This window comes from Saccopteryx leptura, chromosome 3 (genome assembly GCF_036850995.1).
Source record: "Saccopteryx leptura isolate mSacLep1 chromosome 3, mSacLep1_pri_phased_curated, whole genome shotgun sequence".
Lineage (NCBI taxonomy): Eukaryota > Metazoa > Chordata > Mammalia > Chiroptera > Emballonuridae > Saccopteryx > Saccopteryx leptura.
Window position 1 is genome coordinate 125,822,298 of NC_089505.1, and position 15,480 is coordinate 125,837,777.

The following is a 15,480-nucleotide window of genomic DNA, read 5'->3' on the forward strand; positions in this document are numbered from 1 at the left end:
TTTATTTATTTTTTAATGTGCCTTGACCGCGGGTCTTCAGCAGATCAAGTAACCCCTTGCTTGAGCCAGCGACCTTGGGCTCAAGCTGGTGAGCCTTGCTCAAATCAGATGAGCCCGCACTCAAGCTGGCGACCTCGGGGTCTTGAACCTGGTTCCTCTGCATCCCAGTCCGACGCTCTATCCACTGCGCCACCGCCTGGTCAGGCAGTTGTTCCTTAATAGCATCAAATGCCTAATTGGTATTCAATTTTTCAATAGTCTCAAATGTCTTAATTTTTTCCTTTGCCAATAAACTCAGGATCTATTAGTGGTATGAGGAATCATGCACTGAAGTTCTTTGTTTAGTGTTTTAGGGGATTTTTTAAGTGAAGTTAGGGGGTCTTACAAATCATGACCCTGCTTACTGTCTCTAACTTGTTAATACTGCTCAGCTAGACTGCATGCTCATAGTTACTGAAGTGGAACTCTGCCACTCACCACAAGAGGGTGTTAGTCCTGGACACTTTTCTCATCCCAAGTCTTCACTTGTTTGGACCAGACCTATCCAGTTATTATATTCCAGGCTTTGAGAGGAAGCCAAATCTCTTACCCCCTTAAGCCTCTATAATTCCTCTTGACCCTTACTCTCTATTCAGTTTCTTCAAGTTCTCATTGTTAAATCCAAGGGAGATTTTTTCTGAAATGGAACTCCTCAGCTCTGATCCAATCCTTTTGGTTTATAATAAAGGACACTCAGGCACTAGAGCAATGAACTGACACCACCAGAGTTGCATAGCTGCGGTAATTAGGTGTAGAGCCAGAAACAGAATCCCAGGTCTCAGTTCCCACTATTATTTTCTTCTGTTGTCTCTACTATATATCTAGGTTTCTGCCCATCCTTTATTTCCTCCTTCAACAACTAGCAGTAAAATCTTCCAAGTCAATTTTTCTGTTCTTTACTCCAGTGCCCTGGTGCCAGCTTAAGGAGCTTTAGTCTGTGAACTAAAAGCACTTAAGGGTAGCTCTAGACTTTCATTCTCAAGATTACTATTATCTGTGTCCATCTAGTACTTAATTAATGCCTTGACTTCTTTTTTTAGCCTTTGGAAAGATGTCACTTTCAACTTAAAAATCAGAGATATTGATGCAGCAACTGAAGCCAAGCATAGACTTGAAGAAAGACAAAGAGCAGAAGCCCGAGAACGGAAGGAGAAGGAAATTCAATGGGAGACAAGGGTAAGCTTGCTGTGGGGAGCCTGCCCCACCCACCCTCCCAACTGCTACTGACCCTGTACACTGAACTGTAATCCATTCAGTCATTCATTTCAATGAGTGTTGAAGTATCGAACCCTTTTTAGTAAGCATGGCGATGAACAAGATGAACCCAGGTCCCTTGTTGAAACTCATTTCAGTATAATGGGAGAAGACATAAAATAATAAACAGTATGACATTTTGGAAGTATACTCCAAGTGTGTAACTGAATTCTCCCCCTTTCTTTTACAGCTGTTTCATGAAGATGGAGAATGTTGGGTTTACGATGAACCATTACTGAAACGTCTTGGTGCTACCAAGCATTAGGTTGGGAAATGCAAAGTTTACACCTGATAACAGGGCAGTGGCATAATTAAGCAACAGTCTTCCTTTGGGAGCACTGACTTACTCCCTCCTTATTGCAGTGGTTCCTATCTCAGGGATACTGGACTTTCTGATGCAGATGAACAATTAAAGCAAGAAAAGCTTCCCCTTTTTCCTCTTTTGTGGCAGTTACAATTTTGACTTCAATCCTGAGAAAAACTTTAGGTTTTGAAAACATGTTTGCTCCTTTTCCAAACCCCACGCTTTGAAAAGCATTTATAAATCCCAGTCTCAAACTCTGCACTGTAGTACTGCTGTTGAGATATACATGTTTCCTAGTTCATATATTCTTGAATATATATATATATATATACACACACACACACACCCATACATCATATACATAGGTAATATACCTGATGCCAGATTTTTCATAAATACTTCATCTATTGTAAATATTGTTTGAGTTGTTTTAGAAAATTAGCATAATGTATTAAAATCAAGTATTAGGATATTTCATGGTCTCACCTACAATACCTTTTATTTTGGAATTGTAACTAACTCTGGATTACAGTTTAATTATACTCAGTGCTTCTTAAAGCTTCATAAATAATTTTTCCAACCTTTTTCTAATGTGTTTCCTTCATTATCTTCATGGTTAAAATTTGGAGCCAATTATTTGGCAACACACAAAGACTCCTAAAATAAGGGAGGATCCATCCTTTCTCTCAGCCCACCCCCTTACATTTGGCATTCTGTCTTTAGCCCTCACCTGTTCTCCGAAGTCTTCATGGAACTCTCATATAGCACACATTGGGCTACCAACATTTTATCCAAAAATACTTTATTGCCTTAGAGGGTTTGGGAAAGTGTTTTTTTTTTAGATCTGTACCCCACACTGAATGAAACGAATACCACGGCAGCAAATGGCTCATTCTGAAGGGCAATACAGAACTATCTTTATTTAAAAATACATTAAAAACGTCACCACTTGGGTATGAGTATTAGCACCTAACATTTAGGTACTACTAAGACATTGGTTACACAGGGCTGTCACAGAACTGGATTCTCAGTCTGAGAGGACCAGGCACCAGGGCTTCTCAAACTGCTCCTGTAAGCTTTTTGGCCTCCCTGTTAATTTCTCTGCCAGCTGCTATTGGAACCTTGGTTTGTTAGTCACAACAGATTGGGGGGAGGGGTGGAAATCAAATCAAATTCTATGATGCCAGTGCAAAAATTCATTGGAAGCCTTAAGGCCATAGTAGTGTAACTTCATAAAATACACATTTCAAAATACACAATGCTTCATTCAGGCCGATGAGACTGCCGTTTATTTGACTATCTTATGGTAGGGGAGAAGGTTAAGTGTTGATGTGAAAGCCCTGATATCGGTAATGGGGATGGTAGACCCTGCCAGCAGAGGAGAGGCTGGCAGGTAGGTGAGCTGCATCACTTCACAAGAAGAGTTTGCATCCTCACCATAAGGGGCACCATCCTCTTCAAGCTCATGCTTCCCAAATCCAACAACCTGAAAGAAGTCAAAGACTCAAGATGAGCAATATGCTGACCAGATTTGGGTCAAGATCTGTTAGGGTCTCTGATAACAACCCAAGCTCAGTACATGATAGAGGCTAAATGACAACCATACTCACATGAACGCTGAGCATTTTACTTCCTGGTCCCCTGTGAGCCTTGAACCAGTTGACGAGGTCTGATTTTGAGAATGATTTCAGTGCTTCAATCTTATAGGAAAAGGGAAGATAGGAAAGACAGCAAGCTGTAAAAGACTAGTAATACATTTTCTGGAAAGGTAGTTTTTTTTGTTGTTTTTTTTTTCCCCCCCCTGAAGCCAGAAACGGGGAGAGACAGTCAGACAGACTCCCGCATGCGCCCGACCGGGATCCACCCGGCACGCCCACCAGGGGGCGATGCTCTGCCCCTCCAGGGCGTCGCTCTGTTGCGACCAGAGCCACTCTAGCGCCTGGGGCAAAGGCCAAGGAGCCATCCCCAGCGCCCGGGCCATCTTTGCTCCAGTGGAGCCTCAGCTGCGGGAGGGGAAGAGAGAGACAGAGAGGAAGGAGAGGGGGAGGGTTGGAGAAGCAGATGGGTGCTTCTCCTGTGTGCCCTGGCCGGGAATCGAACCCGGGACTTCTGCACGCCAGGCCGACGCTCTACCACTGAGCCAACCGGCCAGGGCCTGGAAAGGTAGTTCTTAAACAAAATAATACCCTGTGCAGAATTCCTTGGTCTGAGCACATCATTTTATTCTTCCAAGTTTCAGCTTGCCCCCAAACCTTCCAGAGAAGGCTAAATATGAGCCTCGGTAACACATTTTCAATTTTCATAGCAATAACTGACCCTAGCAGAAAAGCAAGAGAGGGTAGCAGATACTGTAATTATAGCTGACTACTAGACCCCAAGCTCAAACTCAGGTGCATAGCAGCTGTATACTCTGGCTCGAGAAAATTACAGTAACTGGAAATGGGTGAAAACAACTTGATCTGCCCAGTTCCTAACAGGAAAACTGGAGTGCCGTTAAGAGTTGGGCTAAAGCCTCTTGTTGAACTCTTCTGCCTCAATGTTCTCTGGTAGTTTATTTCATAAGAGTTGTATTATCAGGGACTGGATTGTAGGACAGATCTTTTTTGTGGGTTTTATTACTTTGTCAAAAAACCTACACCCGGCCCTGGCCGGTTGGCTCAGCTGTAGAGCGTTAGCCTGGCGTGCGGGGGACCGGGGTTTGATTCCTGGCCAGGGCACACATAGGAGAAGCGCCCATTTGCATCTCTACTCACCACCCCCCCCCCCCCCCCCCCCCCGTCTCTCTCTTCCCCTACCGCAGCCAAGGCTCCATTGGAGCAAAGATGGCCCGGGCGCTGGGGGATGGCTCCTTGGCCTCTGCCCCAGGCACTAGAGTGGCTCTGGTCACGGCAGAGCGACGCCCCGGAGGGGCAGAGCATCGCCCCCTGGTGGGCGTGCTGGGTGGATCCCGGTCGGGCGCATGCGGGAGTCTGTCTGACTGTCTCTTCCCCGTTTCCAGCTTCAGAAAAAAAAAAAACAAAACAAAACCCTACACCAGGAATCATTAAATCTGGAGGAGGAACTCATTAAGACCAGAAGTTTTAAATTTTCTTTAAATATCAGAACCCTTTTTTCTCACAAATCTTGAAATGAACCTCTATGTAATTAAAAAATGAATGTATTCTAATTGAAATTCGTTGGGGGTGGGAGAGACCGGGCTTAGCATCCTGCTCACCTGGCCACCTAAAATGCCAGAGGCCGGTCTGTAAACTAATCAAGAAATGGGCAGGTAAATAACCAGGCCTGGATGCAGGTGCCCCAGGTGTGCCTTCCAAACAATGCCAGTGTGTTTGGAATGTGGCTCCTGTAAAATCAGGAGTCCCTGGGAGGGCCATCTTACTCCAAACACTGTTAGTACCTCATGTGCAAGGCGGTCAAAGAGATACTGCTGTGTCACCACTTCGTTCCAGTTCCTGTCGACCTCCTCCCCGAGGTGTGTATCCTCGCACTCCTTCAGCTTGATCAGAGCTGTGACCTGTTATCAGCAAAGAGATCTTCAAGCATGGCATCACACTAGGTCCTTCACAACACACGTGGCCCTGTCTGGTCTGGTTTGTGATGCACATGCTATATGGTCCCTTCACTTGGGACCTGCCAGCATGAGGAGGACGAAGCTAGGAAGAGGTCAAACTAAGGTGGGGCTACAATGTTCCAAAACTGGCCCACACACAGCACTGCTAAGACTGGTGTCCAGTTGTTTTGAGGGTTTGTGTGGGCCCAGGAACAAGAGACCAGGCCAACTTGGTCAGTACCTGGGTGTTAAATGCATCCTCAGTGAGGTTTTCGATCTTTTCCTCAAAGCTAGAAAGAAACTCTTCTATCTTTTTATCAACAACTTCAGAGCTGAAACAAAACAGCAATTAAAAGTTATCAGAAACCTGGTCTCATGTAGAAGGCAAAGGAGAGAATTAGGGCTATGGCACATTTCTAGGAAAGAGGCCACTGTTTTCTTCCCGGTCCTCGGTATCCTCCCTTAAGTTGAGGGAGGGAAAAGGGAAGAACCCTACCCCCACCTTTAGCCCATTTTCCTGGTATCCTCAGACTGAAGCAGTGACAGCCATGCCTGACCATTCCAAAGCTGAGAACCAACAAGGCCTTGTACATTGGTTCTAGCGAGAAGGCCAGGTTAGGCACCTTTGCCTTTCTTGTCCTTAGGTCTGCCTGAAGAGATGAAACATTGGCAAGCCCTGTTCAATGACCACAGGACTTGAGTCAAACCCTAATAGGAACACAGGAACCCTGGATCAGTCCTGGATCAGGCCATGTAGGAACCACCACTCCCCAGTCCCCACCCCACCGCAACTGTGACTTAATGAAGCAAACCCTATGTGGTCGGAGCGGTCTGAGGTTTAAGACGTACCTTTAGCCCCTGCTCTCCAGGCCAAGAATAGTAATAGTTTGCTTACTTGTATTTGGTTGCCTGAGTCCCCACGGTGACAGAGAATCCTAGAATCCCAGATGTGTTCCTACAGGTAGGGTAGACATGGTACCTACAGCCAAAGCAAAAAGTTTTATGAGCCCTTAGAAGCACTAGAGACTTGGGAAGGGTTTCTGCACATCTTTACTAGACTTGGAGATCCATAAATATGTATGCATCTCTTTCATTCTCAGATTAGGGGACCTCAGGCTAGCTTTTTCTCTTGCTAATCTTGAAACTTGACCAAACTGAAAATCATGGTCTGAGATGCAAATTCCAGAAGTGCTGACCACTAGGTATGACTAAAGCATGGAATAACTAAAGAGCTCTAAGACTGCTCAGTCAGGAGATCTGAAACCTCAGCCTGCAAAGTAAGCCCCAGGCCCTTATTTGAGCTCAAGTACTCTTGCCAGGAGACTTACCCAAGAGTCTGCTTGGTTCGAAGGAAGTCAAAGCAAGGCTCTTCCATGTGCATCTGTAATTCAACACACTACCCATCAGCCCAACTCCTCCTAGCAGAGAAACCTCCATTTGTTCTCCCAGAAATGTTCCACATATCCCCAAAGCCCAGCCTCCCTTACTGCCTTCCTTCTTGAATTGCCCAGACCCCCTGTCCATGATCACACTGGGTGAGAACAGTAAATAACCATTTCACCTTCCAATCATAGATGTCACACAGCTCCCATGTCCCTACCCCAGGCAGAAAGGCCAGTCCCCATAGTGGGTCAAGGTCTCCTGAAGACCTCAACTTTTTTATACAACTTACCACAAGCAGCTCCATAAGGGTGTATTCTTTCAAACTCCTGGTACCTGACTGAAAGAAGAAGTTGGTCGGACCAACTGAAGATCCAATGGCTTACAGGGCTCTTTAATCAGTTAATCTTGGTAACCACTTAGTCAGGTGTCCACCCCATTCTTCTCATCCCCCAAAGACAATCATTTTCTACTTCTACTGCCACACTTTCAACAATTTCATTTGTACATGTCTTCCTATTAGAATGCCTGTGAGGACAGGAATCATGCTTGGTCATTTGTATTCCTAGCCCTCGCACAGAACTGCAGGCAGACATGGAGGGGTCCAACAATCTACCTGCCAGCGCCTGCCCAAAGGACCCAACCTAAAATCAAGAAGCACTTGCAGTTCAAAGTGCTAAGCAGAGCTGGGAATGTTTGGGAATCAAGGAAGGGTAACTGGACCTGTTTCTCAGATGGAGAGGCTATGAATAGCAACTTCTGTAGCCACACCCTGGGACCCAAGCCAATTGATAAGGAAAATGCCTACCAGGTGCCACACTTGGAAACCATATCCTGGCTGTTCTGGAAACCAGCAAAATAATGTGGTCAGAATGAAAGAGGGCAAGAGGCCAGCAAGCAGAGACTTGGCTCGTGCATCCCCAGCCAGGCTCCTACAGGCTTCTCGGGCAGACTTCTAACCCTTCCCACTTCACTAGCAAGAGGCTAAAGCAGTGCTCCCTGCAAGCCCTGTTTGGTCAACAGCAAGATTTCCTATTTGCCTCTAGAAGGAATGCAATAAAACCATTCAAAATGTTTATTAATTTCCTGTTCAAACTGCTCTGTGAGGAAGGAAGTGGTTCTGTAAAGGAAGCAGTCTGTATCAGAAGCTGGTGCTAAGAGGTGATCGATGGAAAGCACCTCAGCAGACATGGTCTTATAAGTTCTACCTAAGCCTGGAGAAATGCTGCTCTCTGGCTCTGAGCAGTCAGAAGTACTGGAAATGCGTACAAGAGTTAAGCAGAGCCAGGCTATATACCATTTATGAAGTTTGGGACATGGTGGTTCTTCACCTCCAAATAAGCTGAAACTTGGGGAAGAACCCCGGTAGCTACAGCCAGAGGGAGAGTGGCTCTACAGACAAGCTGGGGGCTTCTAGGGAAAGATTCAGGTTCAGGACCAGAAACACAATCAAGGGACAAAGTGGGAGTAAGGCCATGCAGCCGTGCCCAAAGCCCAGACCAGGAATCTTCATAGGAGCTGGCAGAGAAGCGACTTCCTTATGCAGGGAACTCAGGACCATACTGGCAGCTATAGAAACCCCATAGTCCTGGAGGTGAGTGGTACTAACTGCAGCTAAAGTAAGCTATATGGGTCAATCAGGGATTGTTGCAAAGTTCTTCTAAGTCTCACGCCAGCTCTCCAAAATGGTGTGGAAAGAACACAGAATTTGAGGATAAAAGGAATAAATTATAGCTCCATCTGGTATGACTTCAGGGAAATAAGGGACTGTGGACCTCAGGTTCATCACTCATAAAATAGAGGTGATAAATCCTCTCTCTCAGGTGCTTTGAAACCTTCAATTATAACTCGTAGTCATTCTGTTTGTTGTACATTGACTGCATTGCTATGTTTACTTTTGTCTCATTTTCAAAACTATCCTTTTAACAAATAACCTCCTGTTACTTGAGGTTCTGTCAGGAGAATGTATGGGATTGTCTAGCCACACTTTAGTCCCTCTGGACTAGTGCTTGGTTGTTTAGTGAAGCACTGTGATTTAAAAAGAATTCATTTGGCCCTGTCCTGTTGGCTCAGTGGATAGAGCGTCCGGCATGTGGACATACCGGGTTTGATCCCAGTCAGGGCACACAGGAGAAGCAACCATCTGTTTCTCTTCCCCTCCCCCTTCCCCTTCTATCCCTCTTCTCCTCCGGCAGCCAGTGGCTCTATTGGTTTGAGCGTCAGCCCCGGGCACTGAGGATATAGCTCAGCTGACTGCAGCATTGGCCTCAGACAGAGGTTGCAAGGTGGATTCCGGTTGGGACACATGCAGGAGCCTATCTCATTATCTCCCCCCTCTCACTTTAAAAAAATTTTTCATTTTTTTTACTAACCAAAGCAATTTTTAAATGTAGTTGCTTTAAGAAGACAAATGACCCCAAGCACAAAACCACAGAGGTAACTACAAAGGGGCCTTGGAGGAGGTCAGAGGGTCACTACTCCCCCAGGCTTTAGTGCCCTAAAGGTGCTTAGCCATGAGGATGGCTGTGTGCACAGGGGCTCACTGACCTGGTAGTACACAGTGACTTCAGAGTTGGCATCACCCTTGTTCAGAGCTCTCACTTTGCACAGATGGTGGCCACTGGGCAGTTCTACCACCTGGAACTGCACAGACATCTCCTGCTCCAGAGGCATGAAATTCAGCTTGCTGCAAAAGAATCAGTGTGGGTCACTGAGGCAGTGCCTCTATCCTCTTACCCTAACCAAAAACTGAAAAAGAGGTCAGGCCTTCCATAGTCCTCTCTAAATTGCTTTGTTTACATAACTAATCTCAAGAAAACCTAACACAAGAAGCATCCACTGTGGTTTAGTCAAAACTGAGTTGTGGCTCAAGGCCCTTCTGCTGGTATGAACACATAACTCCCAGAGAGAAAACTCAAACCAATACTCACTCAACAACGTATTTCAGGAAATCCATAGATTCCTAGGAAGCAAAAGAGAAGAAATAACTACATCAGGCTCTCCTGACATTAATTTCACCCAGAACCAACTAGTATCAATATTCTAATTGCTTGGGAGGCCCTGGATAACATTAGGAAAGCAGATAGAGTCTGTTACCCGTTGGGCTCATCAGTCACTGATTTAGCATTGTTTGTTGAACACTAAGGGGCTCTCAATGGAAGAGCTCCTCTTCTGTTTCCCTCCTCTCTGCTCACCTGTACACTGGCACTTGCCCATGGGATCAAATTCAGTTTACCTCACTAGTCTGCCCTCTGTAACAATTGTGACTGTTTTAGAAACCTGGAGCCTGGCACAGAGTGAAAAATAAAATAATAATATAAGTGAATGCATCTCCTCCCTTCTCAAAACTTTGTTTTCTTACTGATAAAAGAAGGGTTAAGTAGAGGGGTGAGGTCATATCTAAAGTGGAAGTGGTTTCTACCCAGGGCAAATATGGTGCTAAGTCCTCCACACCAAAAGCCCCTACCCAATACCACCACTGCGCTCAGAGCAGCAGGCAGCTGTTCCTGCTCATCTCTGTGAGCCGAGGCTTCTAAACTTACTGCAGACAGGACAAACTAAGGCTGGTTGGGGTTGTAGGATAAAGACATAGAGGAGTAGGAAGGTCAGCAGCCAAAGGGCCAGTCCTGAGAAACTGGGAGGCCATGGGAGATGGTCAACAGCCAGTTTAAAAAGAGCCCCAATCAAGCACTCTTGGTTAGAAGAGGCTTCAGTTACAAGGTGCCAAAGACATATCCAACTCAGTATGTGTCAGAACAAACTCCTCACATGCCCCCAAACCTACTACTGTCCTCCTTCACCAGCCCACTGAAGAGTTCAAGAAATTTGAGCTTCATCCCAGATCCTTCCCCTGACAATCCTCTACCTCATTATTTCTTAAGCTCTTATTTATTTTGACTAACTTCCGGCTTCATCATTTTTCACTTCAACTTTTGGTGCGTATATGTGTGTGGAAAAACACATGACATAAAGCTTACCATTTAAATGTACAGTTCTGTAGTGTGAAGTATATTCACAGTACCGTGAAATGGAACTCCCAGAACTTTTCATCTTGCAAAACTGCAACTCTGTACCCATCAGACAACTCCCCTTTTTTACCTCTCAACCCCTGGTAATCACCCTTCTGCTTTGTGTTTCTGACTTTGACTACTCTAGATCAGTGTTTTTCAATCAGTGTGCCGTGAGACATGGTCAGGTGTGCCATGGGGAAATTAAACATGGGTCCTCAAACTACGGCCCGCATGCTGGATACGGCCTGCGGAGGCTATTTATCCGGCCCGCCGCCAGCCGCCTCCATTCGAACATAAACATTCCCCTCACAATCCCTCCAGCTATCAGCGACAGGAAGAGTGGAGGCACAGGGAACGCTCACTGACCAATCACCTTCTAGGATTCATCCCGACCACTAGCGATGAACCAATAGTAGGCTGCCTCTCATCCACACCCAGGAAGGTCCCCGCTTGGGCTGCCGTGCACTTGTCATTGTGTGGCCGTGGCGAGTAGTTGAAGCTGCTACTCCTCCCCATGGTCCCGATTTCTAATCCTGGTCAGGACTGGAGGTAAATGTTGCCACCACTAGATGAAGCCTCAGCCTCAGCTGGTTATGTCTATCCTGATGGTGTATAAAGATATTTGACCTTTTTCTTTTTAAAAGAGGCCCCTGCAGAGGGTGATATACAATGCATCACAATGTTATCTAACTTTAAAGCTAAAGTTTGCTGATCTTCCTTTGGACAGTTTTTGGTTATCTGTCGCCAAGGAGTTCCCCATTCTGGCCAACAAAGCTATTTTGACATTGCTCCCGTTTTCAACCACATATCTATGTGAGCTGAGCTTCTCAAGCTTGACTGCGATAAAAACTAAAAACAGAGACAGACTGAGAACTGTTGAGGAAGAGCTTCGTGTGTGTCTTTCTACCATTCCTGCCAGGATATCCCTTTTGTGTTCATCGAAACAGGCCCAGGTTTCACACTAAGTGAGTATAAATACATTTAGAAACTATATTATTAACTATATGTATAATATGTACTGTGTTAGAGTGTCATTTTGTGTCATTTTGGTAGGTGGTGTGCCCCAGGATTTTGTAAATGTAAAAAATGTTCTGCAGCTCAAAAAAGGTTGAAAATCACCGCTCTAGATAACACACAATGAAATCATCCTTTGTGCCACTTTTATAACAGCCTCATAACTGGTCTGTCTGGATCTTTCTTAATGACAAATCCTCTTTTAAATCCTTGAATAGTTCTCTACTCACTACAGGATAAAACCCAAGCTCCTTAGCTTCATACAAAAGTTTGACATACAAGTTCTGCCTTTGTATGTGTATGTATGTACACAAATAGATACATCCCTCACCACTCCCCAGGCCCCACTTTAATTTCTAAACTGTTTGTAGTTTCCATACATAATCTTCAACAAATGTAACCAGTACCATATATTTACCAAACCCATTTCATACAAAGTCCCAGACCCTTACCAGCAGTCTCCATAAGAAAGTTTTGCCCAACATAGGCAGCATCAGAGGGGCCAGGTTCCCTTCTAAACAGACTATATGACAATGCTGGCCTGCCAAATCTACAGAGCTCTGGGAAATAACTAATGCAATTCCAGTGCCCACATGGCACTCAGGCCTGCCCAACAGCAACAGAACACCTCACACTCACTGTGCTTGTGACATTTCCTTGTACCAGGCCCTCAACAAAGAGCTGGGATTTGAACTCTTTGACGAAGCTCAGCAGAGACTCAAGGGAAAGGCCATCCATCAAAGCCCGGTACTTGTCAATCATAGACCAACGGGCATATTCCAGAATTAAAAGCCGCACATCTCTGTATAGAGGGCAGTAAAAAAAGTTTCGTTGTAACACATGAATCTTGAAGGTAAAGAAGGATTTGGTTAAATGTCTATAGATGATATGGTTTAAAGAGAGACAATTTCTATCACGATTTAAGATGGGAAAACAATCACCAAAGAACATTTAAAACTACATACATAAATTTTTATGCAGATTTGCCAGTTGTACAACTCACTTATCTGTTCACAGTTACAAAATAAAGTATTCTACATAAGTAAAGTTGCCAGATGAGTCACACACCAATTTAAAATGATTACTAGTTTGATTTAAAATCTATCATTGTATTAATTACTGGAGGCCCCATTATAGATGTCTATTACTGAAGTAACAATATAGTACAGGTAGTGGTTCTAGGCCAAAGTCAGAAAGTCCCCAGCCCCACCCCTTCACCACACTAAGCTGTTTAAACTTGGCAAGTCACCTAACACCTATGACTCAATTTCTTCATTTGTAAAACAAGGTAAATAATAATGGGGTTTTGGTGAGAATTAAGTAAATACATATAAAGTTATTAGATCTAGCACATAACAAATCTCCAATAAAAAGGTGTTATTATATCATCATTATTATTATTACTTCACCACATTTTAATAAAGTAGTATTCAGGAATAACTGCACACACAGGGCTATTTTTCAATATATCAATAGTTCTAGACAACCCTGCTTTCCAACTTATATTTGATTATTAGTTTTTATAGCTGTTTGTGATCAGATAATCAGTTATTACCTGTCTGACTCATAACTATTTCTTCCCCTGCTTCCTAATTTTGCACACTTATCAGCTCATTATAACTATCAAAAGCAGGGCCTCTATTATCAGGTTGTGCTGTTGACCAATTATAGATACCCAGCAAGGAGGTCAAGTAGGGGCTCGCAAACCATACACACAACAGGCTATGTCTGTACAGACGGGAATTTCCCCACTCTGACAATGGCTCCACCTGCTGGTGGAGGGTACCCCTAAAAGGGGGTACTTTTCCCTCATACACACAAAGGTACCCAAATGCTCTAGGCTCTGATGAAAAGTGCAAGGGGACTACCTACGGCAGAGAGTGTACGCATTAGTATACAGACTGCCCAGAAGGCTTTCTGCTCTCTTCTGGAACTCTGGCTTAATTCTGAATAGCTACAATTGCTATAGATAAAGATATATTAAGCAATTTAACTCAGTTACTCATCTACAGCACCCAACACACTGAAATCACCACAGGAGGCAATTCTGAGCTACAACAAAGCCAGAACACTTCTTTAACTGTTACTTAGTTACAAAATTTAGTAGGCTACTTCCAGTCCTACTAATGGATAAACGGATAGCCACTTTAGCCGGGTTTAGAAATCCTATAATTCTATGGTCTGGTTTCCTAAATCACAGCATAATTCTAACAAGTCTGAAAATTAGCAGTCACAGTGAAACTATAGCCTCAGCCCCCATACCTAACCCCTAGGAAGACAGATATTTCATGCCTTCAAAATAAAAGCTGATCCTAGGTATACCCACTTGGCCAGAGTCTCAGGCTTGATGAGGATGTTAAAGTAGGTCTTCTTCAACTGCTCAGTTATCATTGTAAAGACAGCTGGTGTGGAACTAAACTCCGCTAAGTAATCAATAATGAGCTGAAACAGTAGCTAAAAAAAAAAGAAAGAAACACTTTAAGTAGAGAAGCATGGAAATACACAGTTTGCTTTTGATGGGGGGATCATTTTCCACTGGTTTTTATCAGGGGCCCGGCATGGTTATAGGCATTGTGGGGGACAAAAGAGAAGTACTGATGACTCAAAGAATTACCAGGGGCTAAAATCCTCAATAACTGTCAAATTTGAAGCAATGATTCTTCTATTTTTATAATTTTCATGGATATTCATAAATATTTTTCTTCCAAATGAACTTGAAAATAATTTTATCCATACCCTCACTGACCTTAAGTGTGCCTTTAATTAGTGACGCCCACTCAAATTTATCCAATAATGTTTCAACATTTACCATTACCGTATATCCAAATACAGGCAGACCTCATTTTGTTATGCTTTGCTCTATTATGCTTCAGATGCTGCATTTTTACAAAGTGAAAACAGCACAAAGATTCTGACTTGCTTTATTGTGCAGGTCTAGAACTGAACCCACAAAACTCTGAGGTATGTTTGTCGTGCTTCTCATTGACTTATAGTTTATTCATCAACCTCCTAATAATGAACAACCAAGTGGTCACAGTGAATTATTCTTTTTGTTACATTTTTGGATTTAATTTTCATTTTTTAAATGTTTGTACCTACAGTTTACAGATAAAACTTGTCTCTAGTTTTATATATTTATATTCTATCTCAGGTTTAATTATTAGAACTATGTAAGCTTCATAAAATGAACCTCAAATACTTTTCTATAGTTTGTACTTTGAAAAACTCTCCAGGTCATTCCAAAACATACCTCCCAAATGACAATCACAATATTAGGCTTTAATCTGTTTGTATCTTAAGCTATATTATAAGTGGGCCTTTGACAAAAGTAAAATATTTCATGGTGTATCCTCTTAAGACAAATCTTTGTTCCCTAGGGAGACCAATAGGGGTGAGGGTATAAACAGGAGAGGACTATACTTCTCACTAGTGCTATTACTAAGCTATGAATGAAGGCTATCTCACTTCTCAGAATAGATCTAACCTCTGCAAGGTCCTATCCTCTGGTTTTTTCTTTTATGAACCCAGTTCCCCAAACCTTAATATATGTTCTACCCAGAAACCAAGATTTAAAATTTGTTGTTGGGTACATTATATTACTTTACCTGGTGATTAATGATATAACCCTCTTAGCTAGCACCTCATTATTATTTCTTTCTCTTATGAAGTTTTTGGCAAAGCAACATTGGAACACATTCCTCACCAAAAGACAGACTACTGACAAGATACATACAGGAAGTCCCCAAGTTACAGACATCCAACTTACGTACAACTCGTATTTACGAACAGAGAGGGCCACAAGGGCTATTGGTACTCAGCTGCAGTTGGCTATCGGTAAAAATGATATCATAGAAGTACTTGACTCACATTGTCAAAGAACTAACCAATGAAATAAGGAAGTAGAGCAGCAGATGATGGCATTTAGGGAA

General features: G+C 43.5%; 2 protein-coding genes across 10 annotated transcripts in view; one reads left to right on the forward strand and one right to left on the reverse strand.

Annotated features, from left to right (window-relative positions):
• Positions 1-2,182, forward strand: part of OSBPL9 (oxysterol binding protein like 9) — a 136,939-nt gene extending 134,757 nt beyond the window's left edge. For all 9 annotated transcript variants that reach the window (XM_066376277.1, XM_066376280.1, XM_066376276.1 and 6 more), the window contains 2 exons: positions 1,080-1,215; positions 1,484-2,182. In XM_066376277.1, coding sequence (XP_066232374.1) covers positions 1,080-1,215; positions 1,484-1,558 — 211 coding nt within the window. In that variant the 3' untranslated portion in view covers positions 1,559-2,182. The remainder of the gene's footprint in view (positions 1-1,079; positions 1,216-1,483) is intronic.
• Positions 2,183-2,489: 307 nt separating this feature from the next.
• The window catches only part of NRDC (nardilysin convertase), a 92,030-nt gene continuing 79,039 nt past the window's right edge, over positions 2,490-15,480 (reverse strand). The window contains exons 21-31 of the mRNA XM_066376266.1: positions 13,878-14,005; positions 12,191-12,353; positions 9,458-9,489; positions 9,075-9,213; positions 6,820-6,867; positions 6,476-6,528; positions 6,043-6,126; positions 5,389-5,479; positions 4,995-5,111; positions 3,208-3,297; positions 2,490-3,083 (exon numbers count right to left, since the gene is read on the reverse strand). Coding sequence (XP_066232363.1) covers positions 2,886-3,083; positions 3,208-3,297; positions 4,995-5,111; positions 5,389-5,479; positions 6,043-6,126; positions 6,476-6,528; positions 6,820-6,867; positions 9,075-9,213; positions 9,458-9,489; positions 12,191-12,353; positions 13,878-14,005 — 1,143 coding nt within the window. The 3' untranslated portion in view covers positions 2,490-2,885. The remainder of the gene's footprint in view (positions 3,084-3,207; positions 3,298-4,994; positions 5,112-5,388; positions 5,480-6,042; positions 6,127-6,475; positions 6,529-6,819; positions 6,868-9,074; positions 9,214-9,457; positions 9,490-12,190; positions 12,354-13,877; positions 14,006-15,480) is intronic.